Source organism: Prenolepis imparis, unplaced genomic scaffold (assembly GCF_030444845.1).
Source record: "Prenolepis imparis isolate NDT839.2.m4 unplaced genomic scaffold, iyPreImpa1.0 SCAF_2, whole genome shotgun sequence".
In the NCBI taxonomy this organism is placed as follows: domain Eukaryota; kingdom Metazoa; phylum Arthropoda; class Insecta; order Hymenoptera; family Formicidae; genus Prenolepis; species Prenolepis imparis.
The window spans coordinates 19,426,693-19,452,492 of NW_028141160.1; the positions used below are offsets into that span (position 1 = coordinate 19,426,693).

The 25,800-nt window shown below is 28.7% G+C and overlaps 1 protein-coding gene across 1 annotated transcript; it reads right to left on the reverse strand.

Annotated features, from left to right (window-relative positions):
- Positions 1–3,023: 3,023 nt before the first annotated feature.
- On the reverse strand, positions 3,024–6,606 carry LOC145932565 (uncharacterized). Its single transcript, XM_083031580.1, has 6 exons — positions 6,345–6,606; positions 4,942–5,348; positions 4,461–4,560; positions 4,273–4,374; positions 3,403–3,561; positions 3,024–3,080 (listed from the first exon to the last, which is right to left on the reverse strand). Exons 1-6 carry the CDS (start codon positions 6,474–6,476, stop codon positions 3,024–3,026), a joined length of 957 nt encoding a protein of 318 aa, XP_082887706.1. The 5' UTR covers positions 6,477–6,606.
- Between the last annotated feature and the right edge of the window lie 19,194 nt (positions 6,607–25,800).

The following is a 25,800-nucleotide window of genomic DNA, read 5'->3' on the forward strand; positions in this document are numbered from 1 at the left end:
GTGTATGCCTTTTTGTTAAAGCAAATATATTTCCTCTGACTTTGCCATGATATTCGAGCCGTAATAAACAAGCTAACATCTATTTATTACTGAAGTGAATTAACAGTATAAGATCATATCTTTCAACATAATAATGGAATATTATGGTTTGTGTTTGTATTAATTAATAAAATATTAAAAATGTTTTTAAATGAAATATTAATCATTATTTGTTTATATGGAATTGACATAATTTTGAATTGTATCGCAAATTTCTTACTTTAGTTATTAAAGAAGGTTTTCATTGTTATTTTTTACAAAAGTAACTAAATGTGTATGTTTTTGTAAATATTTAAAAAATTGAAGTTTGCTAAATATATGTAAAGATAAATCCAAAATTATTAGAAATTAAAAAATTTTATATTATTAAACAAAATTAAATGCAAACAAAGAGATCAATTTTTAAAATTTTAAACAGAACCGCGATGTTTGACTTTTTATTTGACTTTATATTTTTAATAATATTTATGAAGTTATAAAAAAAAGTTTTACTTACATTTATATATGTATATAGATTATAATTATGAATTTTTGATCGTTAATTAATTTTAATTTTATACAATATAAATAGCGATGCTGCTAAATAAATATCGATCTATGTATGTATTAAAAATATTATATAATCAATTTTATACTAAACATTTTGAACTTTTAAGATAACTGACTCATTGTAGATTAGAACATATCAGCAAACGTTAATTTTATCGATAAATAGAAATGTATCGTAAGAAGCTCACATTTTACTTGTACGTAAAGATATTTATTTTTACAAGATAAATGCAACTACAACAACATTACAAAGCACGACATTTGAATATTTGAAATAGAAAATAAATCTAAAAAAATGTTCTATTATTTTTCTATTTGTAACAATAATGATTTTTAATTCTAATAATAATTGTTAATAAATTATATTTTATAATTTTGATTTACTAAATAAAAGAAAAATATAAATAGTATATTTTTTATTAAATAGAATTTGCCATTAATAAATTAAAATATTGCAATTTAAAATTAAATGTATATCTATATTTTTATTTTACAAACTCTTTTATTTCTTCTAATTTATAATTGTTTCTACTTATAGAATTTATGCGGGGCTATTCAAAAATGTGTTGTCAATTGAATATGATGATATGACAAAATAAATGCGAGGGCCTATATTTATAAACTTATTGTCGTACATTTTTTACCTTCACAGAGAATTTACGACTTCCCTCAAATCATCGGTTGCCTATGCTGTAATTCGTTGTAAAGCGCAATTAATTGTCATAAATTATTAAAAAGTTTCTAATTATATTTAATTATACAGTCGAACCTCGCTAATTCGAAAACCTCTATAAATCGAAACAATGTTCGTTTACCTTGAGAAAACCTCTATATATAAGTCGACAAAAAATATGAAATTAACTCGAAGTTTTTGGAGCGACATTTGACCTCTGTAATTCGAATTTTCGAAAACGAAGCTTCTGTAATTTGAATTTTCATAAACAAAGACTCTGTAATTCGAATTTTCAAAGACAAAGCCTCTGTAATTTGAAACAAACTGTTAATGTTTTGCATATTAAAAATGTTTGTTTGAACTTATCTGACATTATATACATTGTAAAAAATATCCTTAAATTTAATGTACTTTTAAAGTACATTTGCGATTATTTTTATAGATTAATTTTATATTGTAACTAAATAAACGAAATAGCTAAATCTCTATAATTCGAACTTTTTATACACCTCTGTAATTTAAAAAACTCTATAATTCAAAATCTATACAATTCGAAAAATTGTTTTCTTTCCTTCAATTTCAAATTAGCGAAGTTCGACTGTATTTAATTGTATCACATTTAATTTGTGCAACAAAATATTTAGCATTGGTAAAATCTTGACTTTATATTAACTTATTTTCTGTTCAAAAAGTAATCGTATTAATCATTAACAACTTTTATTAATGCAGAAATAAATTATCTCAAAAATATAGTTATTAAAAATTATTATACATTAAAAGACTATTTTTGATAATAAATATCGTTACCTGTAAGTTGTTTTCTCTTAACTGTGCACAGAATTGAATTGAATCAGTATATTCCATTGGAGATGTCATATGAAACACGTTCTTTATTAACTCGCCGACATTATTGTTTTGTTTTTATGCACTTATTAATATTATCCATTGTCGCAAATAGGAAAATAACAGCGTATTAATAAAAATTACGAAGAAGGAGCTTGTTTTTTTCAATATCCGAATGCTGTAAACACATGTTGGTAATGGTCTAGAACATATGGAGGACGAAAATATCCGTTGAAACTTCAGGTTGAATACATGTAATATCATAGCATTAATTTTTGTTGTACAGAATATTTTGGGTAACTAACGAGGCATTAAGCAGTGCATCAAAGAAATATTATATTGCAGGAAATGGCAGTTGAAGACGAAGTGGTGCAATCAATAGCGCATGAATTATTTATATGCTAGCGTTTAATTCCTCATGGTAATTAATAGTATCTAATCTTCCATGATTGTGGGAAATAAAGGTGAAATACGTGCGAGATATGGCACGCATAAATTTTTCGATAATTGCAATAAGTAGCCACATTGTTGTCGATCCACTTCTTGCTTCTCTACTACTCTGTAATGTTTATAATTTTATAATAGCAACATAGGCACATAGATCGCTATTATATTTATTGTTCTGTTTAATTATAAACTTAAAGTACTATTTAAATGTAGAACTGTAAATATTAAACTGTTCCATATATTAATTTATTGTTCATGTATAGTAACTTTGAAAAGTGTTTGAAAGATCGAGGATAAACGATTAATGATTTTTGTAGTAATAATTAAAATAATTGAAGAAAATATAATTATTACGAATTTTCACATTCTTTGGTAAATGATAATTATTATAAATTTTGTAATTTATTATGCATTTTATTTTAACATCTCTTATCTTTTTCTTCTATTTTATAGTTTTCCTTATCTACAAGACTTATGCGGCAATCACTACTCTTAGCGTCATAAAATATGACAAGACCGTGGTTACAAACTGCGAATATACATAATATAAATCTTGTGAAGTAATACATAAAAGTGTGTCCCAAGTAAGTACAAAAAATTGAAGAGAATATTCCTTGGCTTAATTTATGAAGAAAAGATATTCTATAAACACATATGTTCTCTAAGCATCAGTTTCGTTTTCAAAATACAAAATGTCAAAGTTGTGAAAAAATTATGAAAACCTATTATACTTTATATGAAAAACTATTATACCTTTTCTTCATTAAATAAGCCAAGGAATCTCTCCTTCAATTTTTTGTATTTATTTAGAAAGCATCCTGTATATTTTTAATTAAAAAAAAGTTTCTCACATTAGCATAATATTCTAGAGTAAGAGCGGGTAATAAACCACCCATAGATATTAAAAATGGTCGCTGACTTTTTTGAAGCATTATGAAAATGTCATTCTTCATTTTCTGCGTTTTACCAATCCATGACGTACCATATATTGACCAAGAAAGTCGCGTACTCTATAAATAAAACAGATCACAAATTATATTTTATTTTTTTATGTAATAAAATTATACGAGGTGTTCTATTTATTTGTACATTACAAATATCGTAAAAACTAAATATTGTAGAAATAAAATGTGTTAAAGAAAATTTATATGATTTCGAAGAAAAAATAGTTGATAATCTTGACTAAAAGAGAAAAATAATTGATAATTTTAATTAAGGTCATTTTTCAAAATTATTTAAAGATTTATATAATTTTTGAAATAAAACTATTCCATATTATATATATTACATATTGATACCTCGCATGAGTTATAAGGGTAAAATGTCCAAAAGAGAAAATAGTTCACAAGATATTTTAAAATTATGTCAAATTAGAGTATACAAATCATGCTTGCTTATATCATGCAGACTTATAGTTATTATTATTTTTTTTGTATTATACACATACATATATTTATGATTATATATAATTAAATTATAGTAAAACACATTTATATTTTTTTTAACTTACTTTATTTTATTTATGTTTTTAATCAAGTGTTGCATTTTATTATTTCTAACGGAAATAGTTTTAAGCTTAAGAACCCAAAATTGAAGAAATATAAAAAAAATTTGAAAATGTTAAATGTTAATATAGCTGAATATGATTATATAATAACATAACAGATGTGTGTTTATAAGATTTTTATTATAATTGTTTATTATTTAGTTAAAGAGCTTACGACTTCTTTTAAATCATCGGCTGTCCATGCTGTGATAAACAATCGTTGTAAAGCGCCTACTGCCATAGATATAAATTGAGGAATCAGAATACTAGATTGTAACTGCGTTTTCAAAATTAAAAGTTCTTAAATTATAAGTCTTAATACTTATATGCACTTATAGTTATATTATATCATAAAATGCTTACATATAATAAAGGAAAACCACCGCTAATTACAGTAAAGGCCATCGTGAAATTAGTTTTAAAAAGTATATATTTAATAGTTTGCTGTGTTTTTGTAGTAAATCTGTTCATACAAAGAAATGAGCAAATTAAAAAAAATAAAGTCACTATTATTATATTATTATAAAGTTACTAAATTTATGAAAAGTAGTAATAAAAAAGAAAATATGTGTAATGGCACCTATGTAAAAGATTATTTTTTATTCACATATTTATTGGATAAAAGATAAAATTGGAGACTAAATTAATTCAAAATTTGCTTTAAAATTTGACTTATATAAAATAAAATTTTTTAACACTAATTAAACTTTTTTAAATAACATTATTAGATATAATAAAACGCTTTCGGAATTTCCGAACCTGACAAAAAGTCATTTTTTGTCGACCAGTGTAAACGCTATTCTGTAATGTTTTGAAAAATGTAAATATATTATTTCTATCTTACTTTATTATTTCCTGGTGTTTCCTGATAGACGATATGACATGAGCTTCATCAGTAGCGTGCTCTATTTCAAATGCCAACATTTCCAATCTAGATGCTGAATAGAAAAAGAAAACGGCAATCATAACATCCGCATTAATAGACAAAGTAACGTGCATGCATGCAAAAATTTGTATGATGTAGACAATAAACTTTCGTAACAATGGTTCCGTCGAGAACGGATACCATACGCTTGAAGGAAAATCCTGAGGTGTAAATAAAGGAGCACAGAGGACAGCAATCCCTGCCATAGCGAAGGATATTGCAACAGTTGTTAAAAATGTAGCGTAACGATCTGTATACTTTTGCAAGATAACTCTTTCGCGATCCTTCGAAAACTTTATAAATTCTTCGATGTTTACCACTAGATTCTAGAACATATTGGAAACCATTTATATTTATAGTTCAATAAAAAAAGTTAAAAATAATTTATTTTTGAATGTATTGTTAACTTTTGCTGGTAGACCCTGGGTCATTTGGTCTCATTATTCTGTGCATAAAAATATTAATGTAAGATTACCAAAAACAGAATGTTTGATATTTTGTATTTTATGTCAAAATACTGTAAAAAATTTCAAAGATTATAATTCAAAAAGTATTGAATAAATAAATACTTTATTATAGTGTTTTAAAAGCTCTTGAGATAAAACTACATATAAGGATATGCAATAAAAAATGGGGGTTCCCATTTAAAAATTTCAAGGTGATCTTTACGTGATCTTGACAACGTTGTTCAATGTCAAATTGATATTACTATGTAATGCACACACGCACGCACACGCACCACATATATTTCTTAAATTAAATATGCACCCATAAATTAAAATATACACACACAAATGCATATGTGTTGTTATGAAATTATTGCATAGTATAAACCGATTGTAAAAAATAAGAATAACAAATCCAAAAATAAAGAATTTGTTGTAAAATAATTTATTTATATATATACATATAATTATAATTAAAATTTACTGAAATATGTATATATATGTATATAAGATTTTTTCAATATTTTTATAATTACAAAACAATACATATATAAATAAAATTCTATTAAAAATAAAATAAAATAAAATTTTAAATTTTAATTTTTATAAATTAACAATCTAAGACATTTAATCAAAGAATCATGCGTAAAATTTTCAACTTTATTGCATTAAATTGCATTATAATCTACATGTATTCATTAGAAATATAATTGCATTTGTAAAATCTTCACTTTATATAAGTTTGTTCTTTAATTCGAAATTAATTATATTAATTACAATTACTAGCAATTTTAATTAGCTCAAAATAAATTATTGAAAAATAGTTATTAAATATTATTAGCATACATATGAAAGAATATTATCGATAAATATTACCTGTAACTGTCTTCTTTTAACTGTGCACAAAAATGAAGTGAGAATAGCTTCCGTAAAACATGTCAAATGTGATACGTTCTTCATTAACTCGCCGACATCATTGTTTCGATTTTTGTATGCACTTATTAACATTCCTATCCACGTCAATGCGAATATGAAGGTACAAACGTAGTAATAAAAATTACGAAGAAGAAGCTTATTTTTTTCAATATCCGGATGCGGCGGCCACGTATTGGTAATAGTCCCCAATACTCGGAGGAGGTAAAATATCTGTTGAAACTTCAGGTGAATAAATGCCATATCGTGTCATTGATTGCTATCTAGAATATTCTCAGTAACTACGAGGCATTAAGCAGCGCATCGCAGAAATATAGGAAAGGAAAGATAGGGTAGTTGGGGGCGAAATGGTGCAATCAATAGCGCATTAATTATTTGTCGGCTAGCGTTTGATCTCTCATGATAATTAGTATCTAACTAGTATATTTTCCTATGATCATGAGAAATAAAGTTGAAATACGTGCGATATATGGCACGCATAAACCCCTCGATAATTAAGATAAATATCTATACTGTTGTTGATCAGCTATTTGCTTTTACTACTCTATAAACTTCATAATTTTATAATTTTATAATACGCATAGATTGCTATTTCATTTATTGCTCCGATTATTAACTTATAGCACTATTTAAATGTAAAACCACAAAATTAGAAAATTGTTCTTAATTTATTTTGATATAGTAGCAACGCTGCAAGTGTTATAAGAAATGTTTAATGATTTTGATAATTGAAATAATACGAGGAAATATAAGTAAAATAAGAAACATGTGCATGCATGCACGCAAAGTGCGTAATTAATCTTGGTAGAAGTGACTAGGCGTTTCCATGGCAGTGATCACATTTCACTCTAGAATTTAGCATGAAACGCTAATAAGCATTATCTGTGAAATTGTCATGTTTTGTTCTCAGTTTGCAAATGAAAAAAATTTCGACAGTACCGCATGGCGCAAGTGTGTACCGAAACAGAAGATCTGTCAAATTTAGACCTGCGTTTATTCAACTTTATAGTGAATGCCACGCCTTTTATATTGGCGCAAGAGTGATTCAGATGTGGAGCGTTCCAAATTTTTAGAATAAGGCTTGGGCGTGGCACTCTTATGTGACGCTGACAAATGTTGTGGAACCAGTAAGGCAATTTCTATATTTTAAAAATTTGGATTTATCAATAAATTAAAGAAAAATAAATAAAATAGTATGCTATTAATATATATATATATATATATATATATATATATATATATATTAGTTACCACTAATAAAACAAAGTAATTTAAAATCTAAATAAATATATCTAATATATATCTATACTTTTATTTTAACAACTCTCTTTTCTTTCTTTTATTTTACAGTTTTCTTTATTTGTTGGACTTATTCAGCAATCATTACTCTCATCGCCATAAAATATGACAAGACCTTGGTTACAAACTGTGAACATATGCAAGTATTACGCCACAAATATAAAAGTAATAATATATATTTTTAATAAAAAAAAGTTTCTCACATTGGCATAATATTCTAGAGTAAGGGCGGGTAATAAATTACCCATAGATATCAATAGTGGTTGTTGACTTTTTTGAAGCATTATGAAAATATCACTCTTCATTTTTTGCGTTTTACCAATCCATGACGTACCATATACCGACCAAGAAAGTCGCGTACTCTATAAATAAAAAAACAGATCACAAATTATATTTTATGTAATAAAATTATACAAGGTGTTCTATTTATTTGCACATTACAAATATCGTAAAAACTAAATATTGTAGAAAAATATTTATTTGATTGTGAGGAAAAATAGATAATCTTGATTATAGTTGATAACTTTAATTATTTTTCAAAATTATTTAAAAGTTGTCCTAGTCTTTTAAATGGAACCACCTCAATTTTTTTTTATATAAATCGATATCTCGCAATTTTTTGCATAAAAAGTTATAAGGATAAAATGACTATAACTTAAAATACAATAGTTTACGAGATATTTTATAGTTTATGTATAATCTACTATAAGAAAAGTCGTGTGTACCGTGAAGTGCTCCAAGTCGAATATATCGCACGTATTGATGCCGTTTTTCCGCGTATGTGATTGGCTCTCTGTCGATTTACGTTGTGTGTTAAATTCGTAGCATCGAAAGGCTGTCATCGCGAGAGTTAGCAGTTAGCAGATTGACAGTTAGTCCAAAATAAAATTTAATAAACTAATATGTTTTAATTAATATGTTATAATACTATAAATTTGTTTAATATTTTTGACATTCGGGTTGTGCGATATATTCCTAGCATGGAGAGGCTGTCATCCCGAGAATTAGCAGTTAGCAGTTTGACAGTTAGTCCAAAATAAAATTAAATAAAATAATAATATGTTTTAAATAATATGTTATAATACTTTAAACTTGATTAATATATTCGCGGAAAAGAGGCAACAATATTTGCGAGAATCAACTTAATATGTCTTTTTAAAATAGAACTAGAACAACATAAGCGCGCGCTACGCCATTCCTCGATTTTTATATAAAAAAGAATGATGTTTTTAAATAAAGTTTGTTTAAACTTGTCTAATATTTTTTGACAGAAATCAGATGATTATAGCATTACATTACTAATTAAATTTTAAAATCAAAATATGTTATAAAAATTAAAATAATAATCCATTTCTAAAAAGTGCATGTTAAGTCGATTCTCGAAAGTCTCGAAGTATTGTTGCCTCTTTTCCGCAATGCTGATTGGTTCTCTGTCGATTCGCGTTGTGTGTTATATTCGTAGCATCGAAAGACTGTCATCGCGAGGGTTAACAGTTAGCAGTTTGACCAAAATAAAATAAAATAAAATAATAATGTTTTAAATAATATGTGATAATACTTTAAGCTTAATTAATATTTTTGACATTCGCGTTGTGTGTTATATTCGTAGCATCGAAAGGCTGTCATCGCGAGGGTTAGCAGTTAGCAGTTTGACAGTTAGTCTAAAATAAAATTAAATAAAATAATAATATGTTTTAAATAATATGTGATAATACTTTAAGCTTAATTAATATTTTTGACATTCGCGTTGTGTGTTATATTCGTAGCATCGAAAGGCTGTCATCGCGAGGGTTAGCAATTAGCAGTTTGACAGTTAGTCCAAAAAGTAAAATAAAATAATGTTTTAAATAATATGTTATTATACTTTAAACTTGATTAATATTTTGGCGGAAAAAAGCCAAAAATACTTGCGAGAATCGACTTAATGTCTTTTTTAGAAAAAGATTAGAATAACAAAAGCGCGCGTTACGCCATTCCTCGATTTTAAATAAAAAATTAATATTTTTATATAAAGTTTGTTTAAACTTGGTTAATATTTTTTGATAGAAATCAGATGATTAAAGCATTACATTGCTAATTAAATTTTAACATAAAAATATGTTATAAAATTTAATATAATAATGTTATAAATAATATGTTATAATGTCTTATCTGTGCGATTAATATTTTTTGACAGAAATCAACTGATAGCTGTTATAAATATTAATCGAATTTAAGGAATTAAAATACATTATTTAAAACATATTATTATTTTAAATGTTATAACATATTCTTATTTTAAGAATTAATTAGCAATTTTACGTTTTAATCAGCTGATTTATGTAACAAAAATATTAATCGAGGATAAAATATTACAACATATTATTCACAACATATTGCTATATATTTTAATTATTATAACATATTATTATTTTAAAATTTAATTAGCTCGCTATATTAATATTTTTTAATTTATTCATTTAATTATAAAGTAATATATTTATTAAGTTAAAAATAGAAGTGAGACATAAATCCAAATTAACAATTAAGGTTCCGTAGCAATTTTTAAGGACAAATATTTCCTAAATTAGAGTCATAAATATATTTCGTCCGACACTTTTCGATAATCTTAATATAATTCGAATTGCGAATGCGCAGTAGAAATGAGTATCGACATCTATTACCGCGATATATGTATATAGTTACGCATAATATTAAAAATTAAAATTTTAAGCTGACCACATAAGGCGCGGATTTATTTTACGTATATTAGACCAAAAAGTTTGTAGGCTGATATGGTGATGGTACCATCATAATGTGCAGGCAATGTACTGTTGAAATATATGAAAGATTAATTTTTGGCTCGCTTTAAAATATTGAAAATTAAAACTTTTTACCCGCAAACCCCATACGGCGCGGATTCATTTTACGTATATTAGTCCAAAAAGATTAATATTAGATTAATATTAGATTAATATTTTTTGACAGAAATCAGCTGATAGCTGTTATAAATATTAATCGAGTTTAAGGAATTATATATTACATTATTTAAAACATATTATTTTAAATGTTATGAGACATTCTTATTTTAAAAATTAATTAGCAAATTAACGTTTTAATCAGCTGATTTCTGTAACAAAAATATTAATAGAGGATAAGATATTACAACATATTATTTACAATATAGTGCTATTTTAATTTTTATAACATATTACTATTTTAAAATTTAATTACCTTACTATATTAATATTTTCTAATATATTTATTTAATTAAGAAGTAGCATATTTATTAAGTTAAGAATAGAAGTGAGACATGAATACAAATTTACAATTAAGGTTTCGTAGATATAATTTTTAAAACAAAAATTAATTTTCTTAATTAGAGTCACAAATATATTTCGTCCGACACTTTTCGATAATCTTGATATAATTCGAATTCCGAATGCGCAGTAGAAATGAGTTTAGATATATTACCGCGATATATGCATGCAGTCACGCATAATTCGTAATAATGTGCAGACAATGTACTGTTAAAATGTATATAAGATTAATTTTTTGCACGTTTTGAAATATCGAAAATTAAAATTTTTAAGCCGCAAATCCCATACGGCGCAGATTTATATAACGTATATTAGACCAAAAAGGTAGCACGCTGGTATGCTTATGGTACAAAGAAAATCTGCAAACAATACACTATTGAATAGTATATACGATGAATTTTTGGCTCGCCTTAAAATATTAGAAATCGATACTTTTTTACAGTTGACCCTATGCGACACAATCTTAATCAATGTATATAAAGTTAAAACATTTGTACGCTGGTGTCTGTTTGGTACCATATGATTCTGTAATCAATGTACTATTAAAATGTATAATCGATGAAATTTTGGCTCGTCTTAAAATATTAGAAATTGATACATTTTTGCCGCTGACCCTATGCGACGCATCCCTATTTTAAGTATATCATATTAAAAAATTTGTACGCTGGTGTCTGCATGGTACCAAAAGATTCTGTAATCAATGTACTAAAATGTATAATCGATGAATTTCTGGCTCGTCATAAAATATTAGAAATTGATACTAATTTGCGGCTGACCCTATGCGACGCATACTTATTTTATGTATATCATATTAAAAAATTTGTACGCTGGTGTCTGCATGGTACCAAAAGATTCTGCAATCAATGTACCATTAAAATGTATAATCGATGAATTCTTGGCTCGTCTTAAAATATTAGAAATTGATACTTTTTTGACGCGGACCCTGTGCGACGCATTTTATTTTATGTTTATCGTATTAAAAAATTTGTACGCTGGTGTCTGCATGGTACCAAAAGATTCTGCAATCAATGTACTATTAAAATGTATAAACGATGAATTTTTGGCTCGTCTTAAAGTAGTAGAAATTGATACTTTTTTGACGCAAACCCTGTGCGACGCATCCTTATTTTATGTTTATCAAATTAAAAAATATGTACGCTGGTGTCTGCTTGGTATCAAATAATTCTGTAATCAATGTACTATTAAAATGTATAATCGATGAATTTTTGGCTCGACTTAAAATATTAAAAATCCATACTATTTTACCGCTGACCCTTTGCGACGCAACATTATTTTATGTATATCAAGTTAAAAAATTTGTACGCTGGTGTCTGTTTGGTACCAAATGATTCTATAATCAATAAACTATTACAATGTATAATCGATGAATTTTTGGCTCGTCTTAAAATATTAGAAATCGATACTTTTTGACGCGGACCATGTGCGACGCATCCTTATTTTAAGTTTATCGTATTAAAAAATTTGTACGTTGGTGTCTGCTTGGTATTAAATAATTCTGTAATCAGTGTACTATTTAAATGTATAATCGATGAATTTATGACTCGTCTTAAAATAATTGAAATTGTTACTTTTTTGACACGGAACCTGTGCGACGCAAACTTATTTTATGTTTATCGTATTAAAAAATTTGTACGCTGGTGTCTGCATGGTACCAAAAGATTCTGTAATCAATGTACTAATAAAATGTATAATCGATGAATTTTTGGCTCGTCTTAAAATATTAGAAATTAATACATTTATGCCGCTGACCCTATGCGACGCATCCTTAATTTATGTATAGCAAATGAAAAAGTTTGTACGCTGTTGTCTGCTTGGTACCAAAAGATTCTGTAATCAATGTACTATTAAAATGTATAATCGATGAATTTTTGGCTCGTCTTAAAATATTAGAAATTAATACATTTATGCCGCTGACTCTATGCGACGCATCCTTAATTTATGTATAGCAAATGAAAAAGTTTGTACGCTGTTGTCTGCTTGGTACCAAAAGATTCTGTAATCAATGTATTATTAAAATGTATAATCGATGAATTTTTGGCTCGTCTTAAAATATTAGAAATTGATACTTTTTTGACGCGGATCCTGTGCGACGCATCCTAATTTTATGTTTATCGTATTAAAAAATTTGTACGCTGATGTCTGCATGGTACCAAAAGATTCTGTAATCAATGTATTATTAAAATGTATAATCGATGAATTTTTGGCTCGTCTTAAAATATTAGAAATTGATACTTTTTTGACGCGGATCCTGTGCGACGCATATTTATTTTATGTTTATCGTATTAAAAAATTTGTACGCTGGTGTCTGCATTGTACCAAAAGATTCTGTAATCAATGTACTATTAAAATGTATAATCGATGAATTTTTGGCTAGTCTTAAAATATTAGAAATCGATACTTTTTTACCGCTGACCCTGTGCGACGCATCCTTATTTTATGCTTATCATATTAAAAAATTTGTACGCTGGTGTCTGCATGGTACCAAAAGATTCTGTAATCAATGTATTATTAAAATGTATAATCGATGAATTTTTGGCACGTCTTAAAATATTAGAAATTGATACTTTTTTGACGCGGACCCTGTGCGACGCATCTTTATTTTATGTTTAACGTATTAAAAAATTTGTACGCTGGTCTCTGCATTGTACCAAAAGATTCTGTAATCAATGTACTATTAAAATGTATAATCGATGTATTTTTGGCTCGTCTTAAAATATTAGAAATCGATACTTTTTTACCGCTGACCCTATGCGACGCAACATTATTTTATGTATATCAAGTTAAAAAATTTGTACGCTGGTGTCTGTTTGGTACCAAATGCTTCTATAATCAATGTACTATTACAATGTACAATCGATGAATTTTTGGCTCGTCTTAAAATATTAGAAATCGATACTTTATTGACGCGGAACCTGTGCGACGCATCCTTATTTTATGTTTATCGTATTAAAAAATTTGTACGCTGGTGTCTGCATGGTACCAAAAGATTCTGTAATAAAAGTATTATTAAAATGTATAATCGATGAATTTTTGGCTCGTTTTAAAATATTAGAAATTGATACTTTTTTGACGCGGACCCTGTGCGACGCATCCTTATTTTATGTTTATCATATTAAAAAATTTGTACGCTGGTGTCTGCATGGTACCAAAAGATTCTGTAATCAATGTATTACTAAAATGTATAATCGATGAATTTTTGGCTCGTCTTAAAATATTAGAAATTGATACTTTTTTGACGCGGACCCTGTGCGACGCATCCTAATTTTATGTTTATCGTATTAAAAAATTTGTACGCTGGTGTCTGCATGGTACCAAAAGATTCTGTAATCAATGTACTATTAAAATGTATAATCGATGAATTTTTGGCTCGTCTTAAAATATTAGAAATTAATACATTTATGCCGCTGACCCTATGCGACGCATCCTTAATTTATGTATAGCAAATGAAAAAGTTTGTACGCTGTTGTCTGCTTGGTACCAAAAGATTCTGTAATCAATGTATTATTAAAATGTATAATCGATGAATTTTTGGCTAGTTTTAAAATATTAGAAATTGATACTTTTTTGACGCGGACCCTGTGCGACGCATCTTTATTTTATGTTTAAAGTAATAAAAAATTTGTACCCTGGTGTCTGCATGGTACCAAAAGATTCTGTAATAAATGTATTATTAAAATGTATAATCGATGAATTTTTGGCTCGTCTTAAAATATTAGAAATTGATATTTTTTTGACGCGGACCCTGTGCGACGCATCCTTATTAAATGTTTATCGTATTAAAAAATTTGTACGCTGGTGTCTGCTTGGTAACAAATAATTCTGTAATCAGTGTACTATTTAAATGTATAATCGATGAATTTTTGGCTCGTCTTAAAATATTAGAAATTCATACTTTTTTGACGCGGACCCTGTGCGACGCATCCTAATTTTATGTTTATCGTATTAAAAAATTTGTACGCTGGTGTCTGCATGGTACCAAAAGATTCTGTAATCAATGTACTATTAAAATGTATAATCGATGAATTTTTGGCTCGTCTTAAAATATTAGAAATCGATACTTTTTTGAAGCGGACCCTGTGCGACGCATCCTTATTTTATGTTTATCGTATTAAAAAATTTGTACGCTGGTGTCTGCATGGTACCAAAAGATTCTGTAATAAATGTATTATTAAAATGTATAATCGATGAATTTTTGGCTCGTCATAAAATATTAGAAATCGATACTTTTTTACCGCTGACTCTATGCGACGCAACATTATTTTATGTATATCAAGTTAAAAAATTAGTACGCTGGTGTCTGTTTGGTACCAAATGATTCTATAATCAATGTACTATTACAATGTATAATCGATGAATTTTTGGCTCGTCTTAAAATATTAGAAATCGATACTTTTTTGACGCGGACCATGTGCGACGCAACCTTAATTTATGTATAGCAAATGAAAAAGTTTGTACGCTGTTGTCTGCTTGGTACCAAAAGATTCTGTAATCAATGTATTATTAAAATGTATAATCGATGAATTTTTGGCTCGTCTTAAAATAGTAGAAATTGTTACTTTTTTGACAAGGAACCTGTGCGACGCAACCTTATTTTATGTTTATCGTATTAAAAAATTTGTACGCTGGTGTCTGCATGGTACCAAAAGATTCTGTAATCAATGTACTATTAAAATGTATAATCGATGAATTTTTGGCTCGTCTTAAAATATTAGAAATTAATACATTTATGCCGCTGACCCTATGCGACGCATCCTTAATTTATGTATAGCAAATGAAAAAGTTTGTACGCTGTTGTCTGCTTGGTACCAAAAGATTCTGTAATCAATGTACTATTAAAATGTATAATCGATGACTTTTTGGCTCGTCTTAAAATATTAGAAATTAATACATTTATGCCGCTGACCCTATGCGACGCATCCTTAATTTATGTATAGCAAATGAAAAAGGTTGTACGCTGTTGTCTGCTTGGTACCAAAAGATTCTGTAATCAATGTATTATTAAAATGTATAATCGATGAATTTTTGGCTCGTCTTAAAATATTCGAAATTGATACTTTTTTGACGCGGACCCTGTGCGACGCATCTTTATTTTATGTTTATCGTATTAAAAAATTTGTACGCTGGTGTCTGCATTGTACCAAAAGATTCTGTAATCAATGTACTATTAAAATGTATAATCGATGAATTTTTGGCTCGTCTTAAAATATTAGAAATCGATACTTTTTTACCGCTGACCCTATGCGACGCAACATTATTTTATGTATATCAAGTTAAAAAATTTGTACGCTGGTCTCTGCATTGTAACAAAAGATTCTGTAATCAATGTACTATTAAAATGTATAATCGATGAATTTTTGGCTCGTCTTAAAATATTAGAAATTAATACATTTATGCCGCTGACCCTATGCGACGCATCCTTAATTTATGTATAGCAAATGAAAAAGGTTGTACGCTGTTGTCTGCTTGGTACCAAAAGATTCTGTAATCAATGTATTATTAAAATGTATAATCGATGAATTTTTGGCTCGTCTTAAAATATTCGAAATTGATACTTTTTTGACGCGGACCCTGTGCGACGCATCTTTATTTTATGTTTATCGTATTAAAAAATTTGTACGCTGGTGTCTGCATTGTACCAAAAGATTCTGTAATCAATGTACTATTAAAATGTATAATCGATGAATTTTTGGCTCGTCTTAAAATATTAGAAATCGATACTTTTTTACCGCTGACCCTATGCGACGCAACATTATTTTATGTATATCAAGTTAAAAAATTTGTACGCTGGTCTCTGCATTGTAACAAAAGATTCTGTAATCAATGTACTATTAAAATGTATAATCGATGAATTTTTGGCTCGTCTTAAAATATTAGAAATTAATACATTTATGCCGCTGACCCTATGCGACGCATCCTTAATTTATGTATAGCAAATGAAAAAGTTTGTACGCTGTTGTCTGCTTGGTACCAAAAGATTCTGTAATCAATGTATTATTAAAATGTATAATCGATGAATTTTTGGCTCGTCTTAAAATATTAGAAATTGATACTTTTTTGACGCGGACCCTGTGCGACGCATCCTAATTTTATGTTTATCGTATTAAAAAATTTGTACGCTGGTGTCTGCATGGTACCAAAAGATTCTGTAATCAATGTATTATTAAAATGTATAATCGATGAATTTTTGGCTCGTCTTAAAATATTCGAAATTGATACTTTTTTGACGCGGACCCTGTGCGACGCATCTTTATTTTATGTTTATCGTATTAAAAAATTTGTACGCTGGTGTCTGCATGGTACCAAAAGATTCTGTAATCAATGTACTATTAAAATGTATAATCGATGAATTTTTGGCTCGTCTTAAAATATTAGAAATTAATACATTTATGCCGCTGACCCTATGCGACGCATCCTTAATTTATGTATAGCAAATGAAAAAGTTTGTACGCTGTTGTCTGCTTGGTACCAAAAGATTCTGTAATCAATGTATTATTAAAATGTATAATCGATGAATTTTTGGCTCGTCTTAAAATATTAGAAATTGATACTTTTTTGACGCGGACCCTGTGCGACGCATTCTAATTTTATGTTTATCGTATTAAAAAATTTGTACGCTGGTGTCTGCATGGTACCAAAAGATTCTGTAATCAATGTATTATTAAAATGTATAATCGATGAATTTTTGGCTCGTCTTAAAATATTCGCAATTGATACTTTTTTGACGCGGACCCTGTGCGACGCATCTTTATTTTATGTTTATCGTATTAAAAAATTTTTGTACGCTGGTGTCTGCAATGTACCAAAAGATTCTGTAATCAATGTACTATTAAAATGTATAATCGATGAATTTTTGGCTCGTCTTAAAATATTAGAAATCGATACTTTTTTACCGCTGACCCAATGCGACGCAACATTATTTTATGTATATCAAGTTAAAAAATTTGTACGCTGGTGTCTGTTTGGTACCAAATGATTCTATAATCAATGTACTATTAAAATGTATAATCGATGAATTTTTGGCTCGTCTTAAAATATTAGAAATTGATACTTTTTTGACGCGGACCCTGTGCGACGCATACTTATTTTATGTTTATCGTATTAAAAAATTTGTACGCTGGTGTCTGCATGGTACCAAAAGATTCTGTAATTAAAGTATTATTAAAATATATAATCGATGAATTTTTGGCTCATCTTAAAATATTAGAAATTAATACTTTTTTTACGCGGACCCTGTGCGACGCATATTTATTTTATGTTTATCGTATTAAAAAATTTGTACGCTGGTGTCTGCATTGTACCAAAAGATTCTGTAATCAATGTACTATTAAAATGTATAATCGATGTATTTTTGGCTCGTCTTAAAATATTAGAAATCGATACTTTTTTGACGCGGACCCTGTGCGACGCAACATTATTTTATCTATATCAAGTTAAAAAATTTGTACGCTGGTCTCTGCATTGTACCAAAAGATTCTGTAATCAATGTACTATGAAAATGTATAATCGATGTATTTTTGGCTCGTCTTAAAATATTAGAAATTAATACATTTATGCCGCTGACCCTATGCGACGCATCCTTAATTTATGTATAGCAAATGAAAAAGTTTGTACTCTGTTGTCTGCTTGGTACCAAAAGATTCTGTAATAAATGTATTATTAAAATGTATAATCGATGAATTTTTGGCTCGTCTTTGAATATTAGAAATCGATACTTTTTTACCGCTGACCCTGTGCGACGCATCCTTATTTTATGTTTAAAGTAATAAAAAATTTGTACCCTGGTGTCTGCATGGTACCAAAAGATTCTGTAATAAATGTATTATTAAAATGTATAATCGATGAATTTTTGGCTCGTCTTAAAATATTAGAAATTGATATTTTTTTGACGCGGACCCTGTGCGACGCATCCTTATTAAATGTTTATCGTATTAAAAAATTTGTACGCTGGTGTCTGCTTGGTAACAAATAATTCTGTAATCAGTGTACTATTTAAATGTATAATCGATGAATTTTTGGCTCGTCTTAAAATATTAGAAATTCATACTTTTTTGACGCGGACCCTGTGCGACGCATCCTAATTTTATGTTTATCGTATTAAAAAATTTGTACGCTGGTGTCTGCATGGTACCAAAAGATTCTGTAATCAATGTACTATTAAAATGTATAATCGATGAATTTTTGGCTCGTCTTAAAATATTAGAAATCGATACTTTTTTGAAGCGGACCCTGTGCGACGCATCCTTATTTTATGTTTATCGTATTAAAAAATTTGTACGCTGGTGTCTGCATGGTACCAAAAGATTCTGTAATAAATGTATTATTAAAATGTATAATCGATGAATTTTTGGCTCGTCATAAAATATTAGAAATCGATACTTTTTTACCGCTGACTCTATGCGACGCAACATTATTTTATGTATATCAAGTTAAAAAATTAGTACGCTGGTGTCTGTTTGGTACCAAATGATTCTATAATCAATGTACTATTACAATGTATAATCGATGAATTTTTGGCTCGTCTTAAAATATTAGAAATCGATACTTTTTTGACGCGGACCATGTGCGACGCAACCTTAATTTATGTATAGCAAATGAAAAAGTTTGTACGCTGTTGTCTGCTTGGTACCAAAAGATTCTGTAATCAATGTATTATTAAAATGTATAATCGATGAATTTTTGGCTCGTCTTAAAATAGTAGAAATTGTTACTTTTTTGACAAGGAACCTGTGCGACGCAACCTTATTTTATGTTTATCGTATTAAAAAATTTGTACGCTGGTGTCTGCATGGTACCAAAAGATTCTGTAATCAATGTACTATTAAAATGTATAATCGATGAATTTTTGGCTCGTCTTAAAATATTAGAAATTAATACATTTATGCCGCTGACCCTATGCGACGCATCCTTAATTTATGTATAGCAAATGAAAAAGTTTGTACGCTGTTGTCTGCTTGGTACCAAAAGATTCTGTAATCAATGTACTATTAAAATGTATAATCGATGACTTTTTGGCTCGTCTTAAAATATTAGAAATTAATACATTTATGCCGCTGACCCTATGCGACGCATCCTTAATTTATGTATAGCAAATGAAAAAGGTTGTACGCTGTTGTCTGCTTGGTACCAAAAGATTCTGTAATCAATGTATTATTAAAATGTATAATCGATGAATTTTTGGCTCGTCTTAAAATATTCGAAATTGATACTTTTTTGACGCGGACCCTGTGCGACGCATCTTTATTTTATGTTTATCGTATTAAAAAATTTGTACGCTGGTGTCTGCATTGTACCAAAAGATTCTGTAATCAATGTACTATTAAAATGTATAATCGATGAATTTTTGGCTCGTCTTAAAATATTAGAAATCGATACTTTTTTACCGCTGACCCTATGCGACGCAACATTATTTTATGTATATCAAGTTAAAAAATTTGTACGCTGGTCTCTGCATTGTAACAAAAGATTCTGTAATCAATGTACTATTAAAATGTATAATCGATGAATTTTTGGCTCGTCTTAAAATATTAGAAATTAATACATTTATGCCGCTGACCCTATGCGACGCATCCTTAATTTATGTATAGCAAATGAAAAAGGTTGTACGCTGTTGTCTGCTTGGTACCAAAAGATTCTGTAATCAATGTATTATTAAAATGTATAATCGATGAATTTTTGGCTCGTCTTAAAATATTCGAAATTGATACTTTTTTGACGCGGACCCTGTGCGACGCATCTTTATTTTATGTTTATCGTATTAAAAAATTTGTACGCTGGTGTCTGCATTGTACCAAAAGATTCTGTAATCAATGTACTATTAAAATGTATAATCGATGAATTTTTGGCTCGTCTTAAAATATTAGAAATCGATACTTTTTTACCGCTGACCCTATGCGACGCAACATTATTTTATGTATATCAAGTTAAAAAATTTGTACGCTGGTCTCTGCATTGTAACAAAAGATTCTGTAATCAATGTACTATTAAAATGTATAATCGATGAATTTTTGGCTCGTCTTAAAATATTAGAAATTAATACATTTATGCCGCTGACCCTATGCGACGCATCCTTAATTTATGTATAGCAAATGAAAAAGTTTGTACGCTGTTGTCTGCTTGGTACCAAAAGATTCTGTAATCAATGTATTATTAAAATGTATAATCGATGAATTTTTGGCTCGTCTTAAAATATTAGAAATTGATACTTTTTTGACGCGGACCCTGTGCGACGCATCCTAATTTTATGTTTATCGTATTAAAAAATTTGTACGCTGGTGTCTGCATGGTACCAAAAGATTCTGTAATCAATGTATTATTAAAATGTATAATCGATGAATTTTTGGCTCGTCTTAAAATATTCGAAATTGATACTTTTTTGACGCGGACCCTGTGCGACGCATCTTTATTTTATGTTTATCGTATTAAAAAATTTGTACGCTGGTGTCTGCATGGTACCAAAAGATTCTGTAATCAATGTACTATTAAAATGTATAATCGATGAATTTTTGGCTCGTCTTAAAATATTAGAAATTAATACATTTATGCCGCTGACCCTATGCGACGCATCCTTAATTTATGTATAGCAAATGAAAAAGTTTGTACGCTGTTGTCTGCTTGGTACCAAAAGATTCTGTAATCAATGTATTATTAAAATGTATAATCGATGAATTTTTGGCTCGTCTTAAAATATTAGAAATTGATACTTTTTTGACGCGGACCCTGTGCGACGCATCCTAATTTTATGTTTATCGTATTAAAAAATTTGTACGCTGGTGTCTGCATGGTACCAAAAGATTCTGTAATCAATGTATTATTAAAATGTATAATCGATGAATTTTTGGCTCGTCTTAAAATATTCGCAATTGATACTTTTTTGACGCGGACCCTGTGCGACGCATCTTTATTTTATGTTTATCGTATTAAAAAATTTTTGTACGCTGGTGTCTGCAATGTACCAAAAGATTCTGTAATCAATGTACTATTAAAATGTATAATCGATGAATTTTTGGCTCGTCTTAAAATATTAGAAATCGATACTTTTTTACCGCTGACCCAATGCGACGCAACATTATTTTATGTATATCAAGTTAAAAAATTTGTACGCTGGTGTCTGTTTGGTACCAAATGATTCTATAATCAATGTACTATTAAAATGTATAATCGATGAATTTTTGGCTCGTCTTAAAATATTAGAAATTGATACTTTTTTGACGCGGACCCTGTGCGACGCATACTTATTTTATGTTTATCGTATTAAAAAATTTGTACGCTGGTGTCTGCATGGTACCAAAAGATTCTGTAATTAAAGTATTATTAAAATATATAATCGATGAATTTTTGGCTCATCTTAAAATATTAGAAATTAATACTTTTTTTACGCGGACCCTGTGCGACGCATATTTATTTTATGTTTATCGTATTAAAAAATTTGTACGCTGGTGTCTGCATTGTACCAAAAGATTCTGTAATCAATGTACTATTAAAATGTATAATCGATGTATTTTTGGCTCGTCTTAAAATATTAGAAATCGATACTTTTTTGACGCGGACCCTGTGCGACGCAACATTATTTTATCTATATCAAGTTAAAAAATTTGTACGCTGGTCTCTGCATTGTACCAAAAGATTCTGTAATCAATGTACTATGAAAATGTATAATCGATGTATTTTTGGCTCGTCTTAAAATATTAGAAATTAATACATTTATGCCGCTGACCCTATGCGACGCATCCTTAATTTATGTATAGCAAATGAAAAAGTTTGTACTCTGTTGTCTGCTTGGTACCAAAAGATTCTGTAATAAATGTATTATTAAAATGTATAATCGATGAATTTTTGGCTCGTCTTTGAATATTAGAAATCGATACTTTTTTACCGCTGACCCTGTGCGACGCATCCTTATTTTATGTTTATCGTATTAAAAAATTTGTACGCTGGTGTCTGCATGGTACCAAAAGATTCTGTAATCAATGTACTATTAAAATGTATAATCGATGAATTTTTGGCTCGTCTTAAAATATTAGAAATCGATACTTTTTTACCGCTGACCCTATGCCACGCAACATCATTTTATGTATATCAAGTTAAAAAATTTGTACGCTGGTGTCTGTTTGGTACCAAATGATTCTATAATCAATGTACTATTACAATGTATAATCGATGAATTTTTGGCTCGTCTTAAAATATTAGAAATCGATACTTTTTTGACGCGGACCCTGTGCGACGCAACTTTATTTTATGTTTATCGTATTAAAAAATTTGTACGCTGGTGTCTGTTTGGTACCAAATGATTCTATAATCAATGTACTATTAAAATGTATAATCGATGAATTTTTGGCTCGTCTTAAAATATTAGAAATCGATACTTTTTTGACGCGGACCCTGTGCGACGCATCTTTATTTTATGTTTATCGTATTAAAAAATTTGTACGCTGGTGTCTGCATTGTACCAAAAGATTCTGTAATCAATGTACTATTTAAATGTATAATCGATGAATTTTTGGCTCGTCTTAAAATATTCGAAATTGATACTTTTTTGACGCGGACCCTGTGCGACGCATCTTTATTTTATGTTTATCGTATTAAAAAATTTGTACTCTGGTGTCTGCATTGTACCAAAAGATTCTGTAATCAATGTACTATTAAAATGTATAATCGATGAATTTTTGGCTCGTCTTAAACTATTAGAAATCGATATTTTTTTACCGCTGACCCTATGCGACGCAACATTATTTTATGTATATCAAGTTAAAAAATTTGTACGCTGGTGTCTGTTTGGTACCAAATGATTCTATAATCAATGTACTATTAAAATGTATAATCGATGTATTTTTGGCTCGTCTTAAAATATTAGAAATTAATACATTTATGCCGCTGACCCTATGCGACGCATCCTTAATTTATGTATAGCAAATGAAAAAGTTTGTACGCTGTTGTCTGCTTGGTACCAAAAGATTCTGTAATCAATGTATTATTAAAATGTATAATCGATGAATTTTTGGCTCGTCTTAAAATATTAGAAATTGATACTTTTTTGACGCGGACCCTGTGCGACGCATCCTAATTTTATGTTTATCGTATTAAAAAATTTGTACGCTGGTGTCTGCATGGTACCAAAAGATTCTGTAATCAATGTATTATTAAAATGTATAATCGATGAATTTTTGGCTCGTCTTAAAATATTCGAAATTCATACTTTTTTGACGCGGACCCTGTGCGACGCATCTTTATTTTATGTTTATCGTATTAAAAAATTTGTACGCTGGTGTCTGCATGGTACCAAAAGATTCTGTAATCAATGTACTATTAAAATGTATAATCGATGAATTTTTGGCTCGTCTTAAAATATTAGAAATTAATATATTTATGCCGCTGACCCTATGCGACGCATCCTTAATTTATGTATAGCAAATGAAAAAGTTTGTACGCTGTTGTCTGCTTGGTACCAAAAGATTCTGTAATCAATGTACTATTAAAATGTATAATCGATGAATTTTTGGCTCGTCTTAAAATATTAGAAATTAATACATTTATGCCGCTGACCCTATGCGACGCATCCTTAATTTATGTATTGCAAATGAAAAAGTTTGTACGCTGTTGTCTGCTTAGTACCAAAAGATTCTGTAATCAATGTATTATTAAAATGTATAATCGATGAATTTTTGGCTCGTCTTAAAATATTCGAAATTGATACTTTTTTGACGCGGACCCTGTGCGACGCATCTTTATTTTATGTTTATCGTATTAAAATATTTGTACGCTGGTGTCTGCATTGTACCAAAAGATTCTGTAATAAATGTATTATTAAAATGTATAATCGATGAATTTTTGGCTCGTCATAAAATATTAGAAATCGATACTTTTTTACCGCTGACTCTATGCGACGCAACATTATTTTATGTATATCAAGTTAAAAAATTAGTACGCTGGTGTCTGTTTGGTACTAAATGATTCTATAATCAATGTACTATTACAATGTATAATCGATGAATTTTTGGCTCGTCTTAAAATATTAGAAATCGATACTTTTTTGACGCGGACCATGTGCGACGCAACCTTAATTTATGTATAGCAAATGAAAAAGTTTGTACGCTGTTGTCTGCTTGGTACCAAAAGATTCTGTAATCAATATATTATTAAAATGTATAATCGATGAATTTTTGGCTCGTCTTAAAATATTAGAAATTCATACTTTTTTGACGCGGACCCTGTGCGACGCATCTTTATTTTATGTTTAACGTAATAAAAAATTTGTACCCTGGTGTCTGCATGGTACCAAAAGATTCTGTAATAAATGTATTATTAAAATGTATAATCGATGAATTTTTGGCTCGTCTTAAAATATTAGAAATTGATATTTTTTTGACGCGGACCCTGTGCGACGCATCCTTATTAAATGTTTATCGTATTAAAAAATTTGTACGCTGGTGTCTGCTTGGTAACAAATAGTTCTGTAATCAGTGTATTATTTAAATGTATAATCGATGAATTTTTGGCTAGTCTTAAAATAGTAGAAATTGTTACTTTTTTGACAAGGAACCTGTGCGACGCAACCTTATTTTATGTTTATCGTATTAAAAAATTTGTACGCTGGTGTCTGCATGGTACCAAAAGATTCTGTAATCAATGTACTATTAAAATGTATAATCGATGAATTTTTGGCTCGTCTTAAAATATTAGAAATTAATACATTTATGCCGCTGACCCTATGCGACGCATCCTTAATTTATGTATAGCAAATGAAAAAGGTTGTACGCTGTTGTCTGCTTGGTACCAAAAGATTC

What these genes read in the sequence shown, in the direction of transcription:
- LOC145932565 (XM_083031580.1), bottom strand. Translation starts at nt 6,476, where the DNA reads ATGTTAATAAGTGCATACAAAAATCGAAACAATGATGTCGGCGAGTTA. An exon ending in TTAAAAGAAGACAGTTACAG is followed by an intron (nt 5,349 to 6,344) that starts GTAATATTTATC and finishes AATATGTTCTAG; the next exon opens with AATCTAGTGGTAAACATCGA. An exon ending in AAACACCAGGAAATAATAAA is followed by an intron (nt 4,561 to 4,941) that starts GTAAGATAGAAA and finishes TTGTATGAACAG; the next exon opens with ATTTACTACAAAAACACAGC.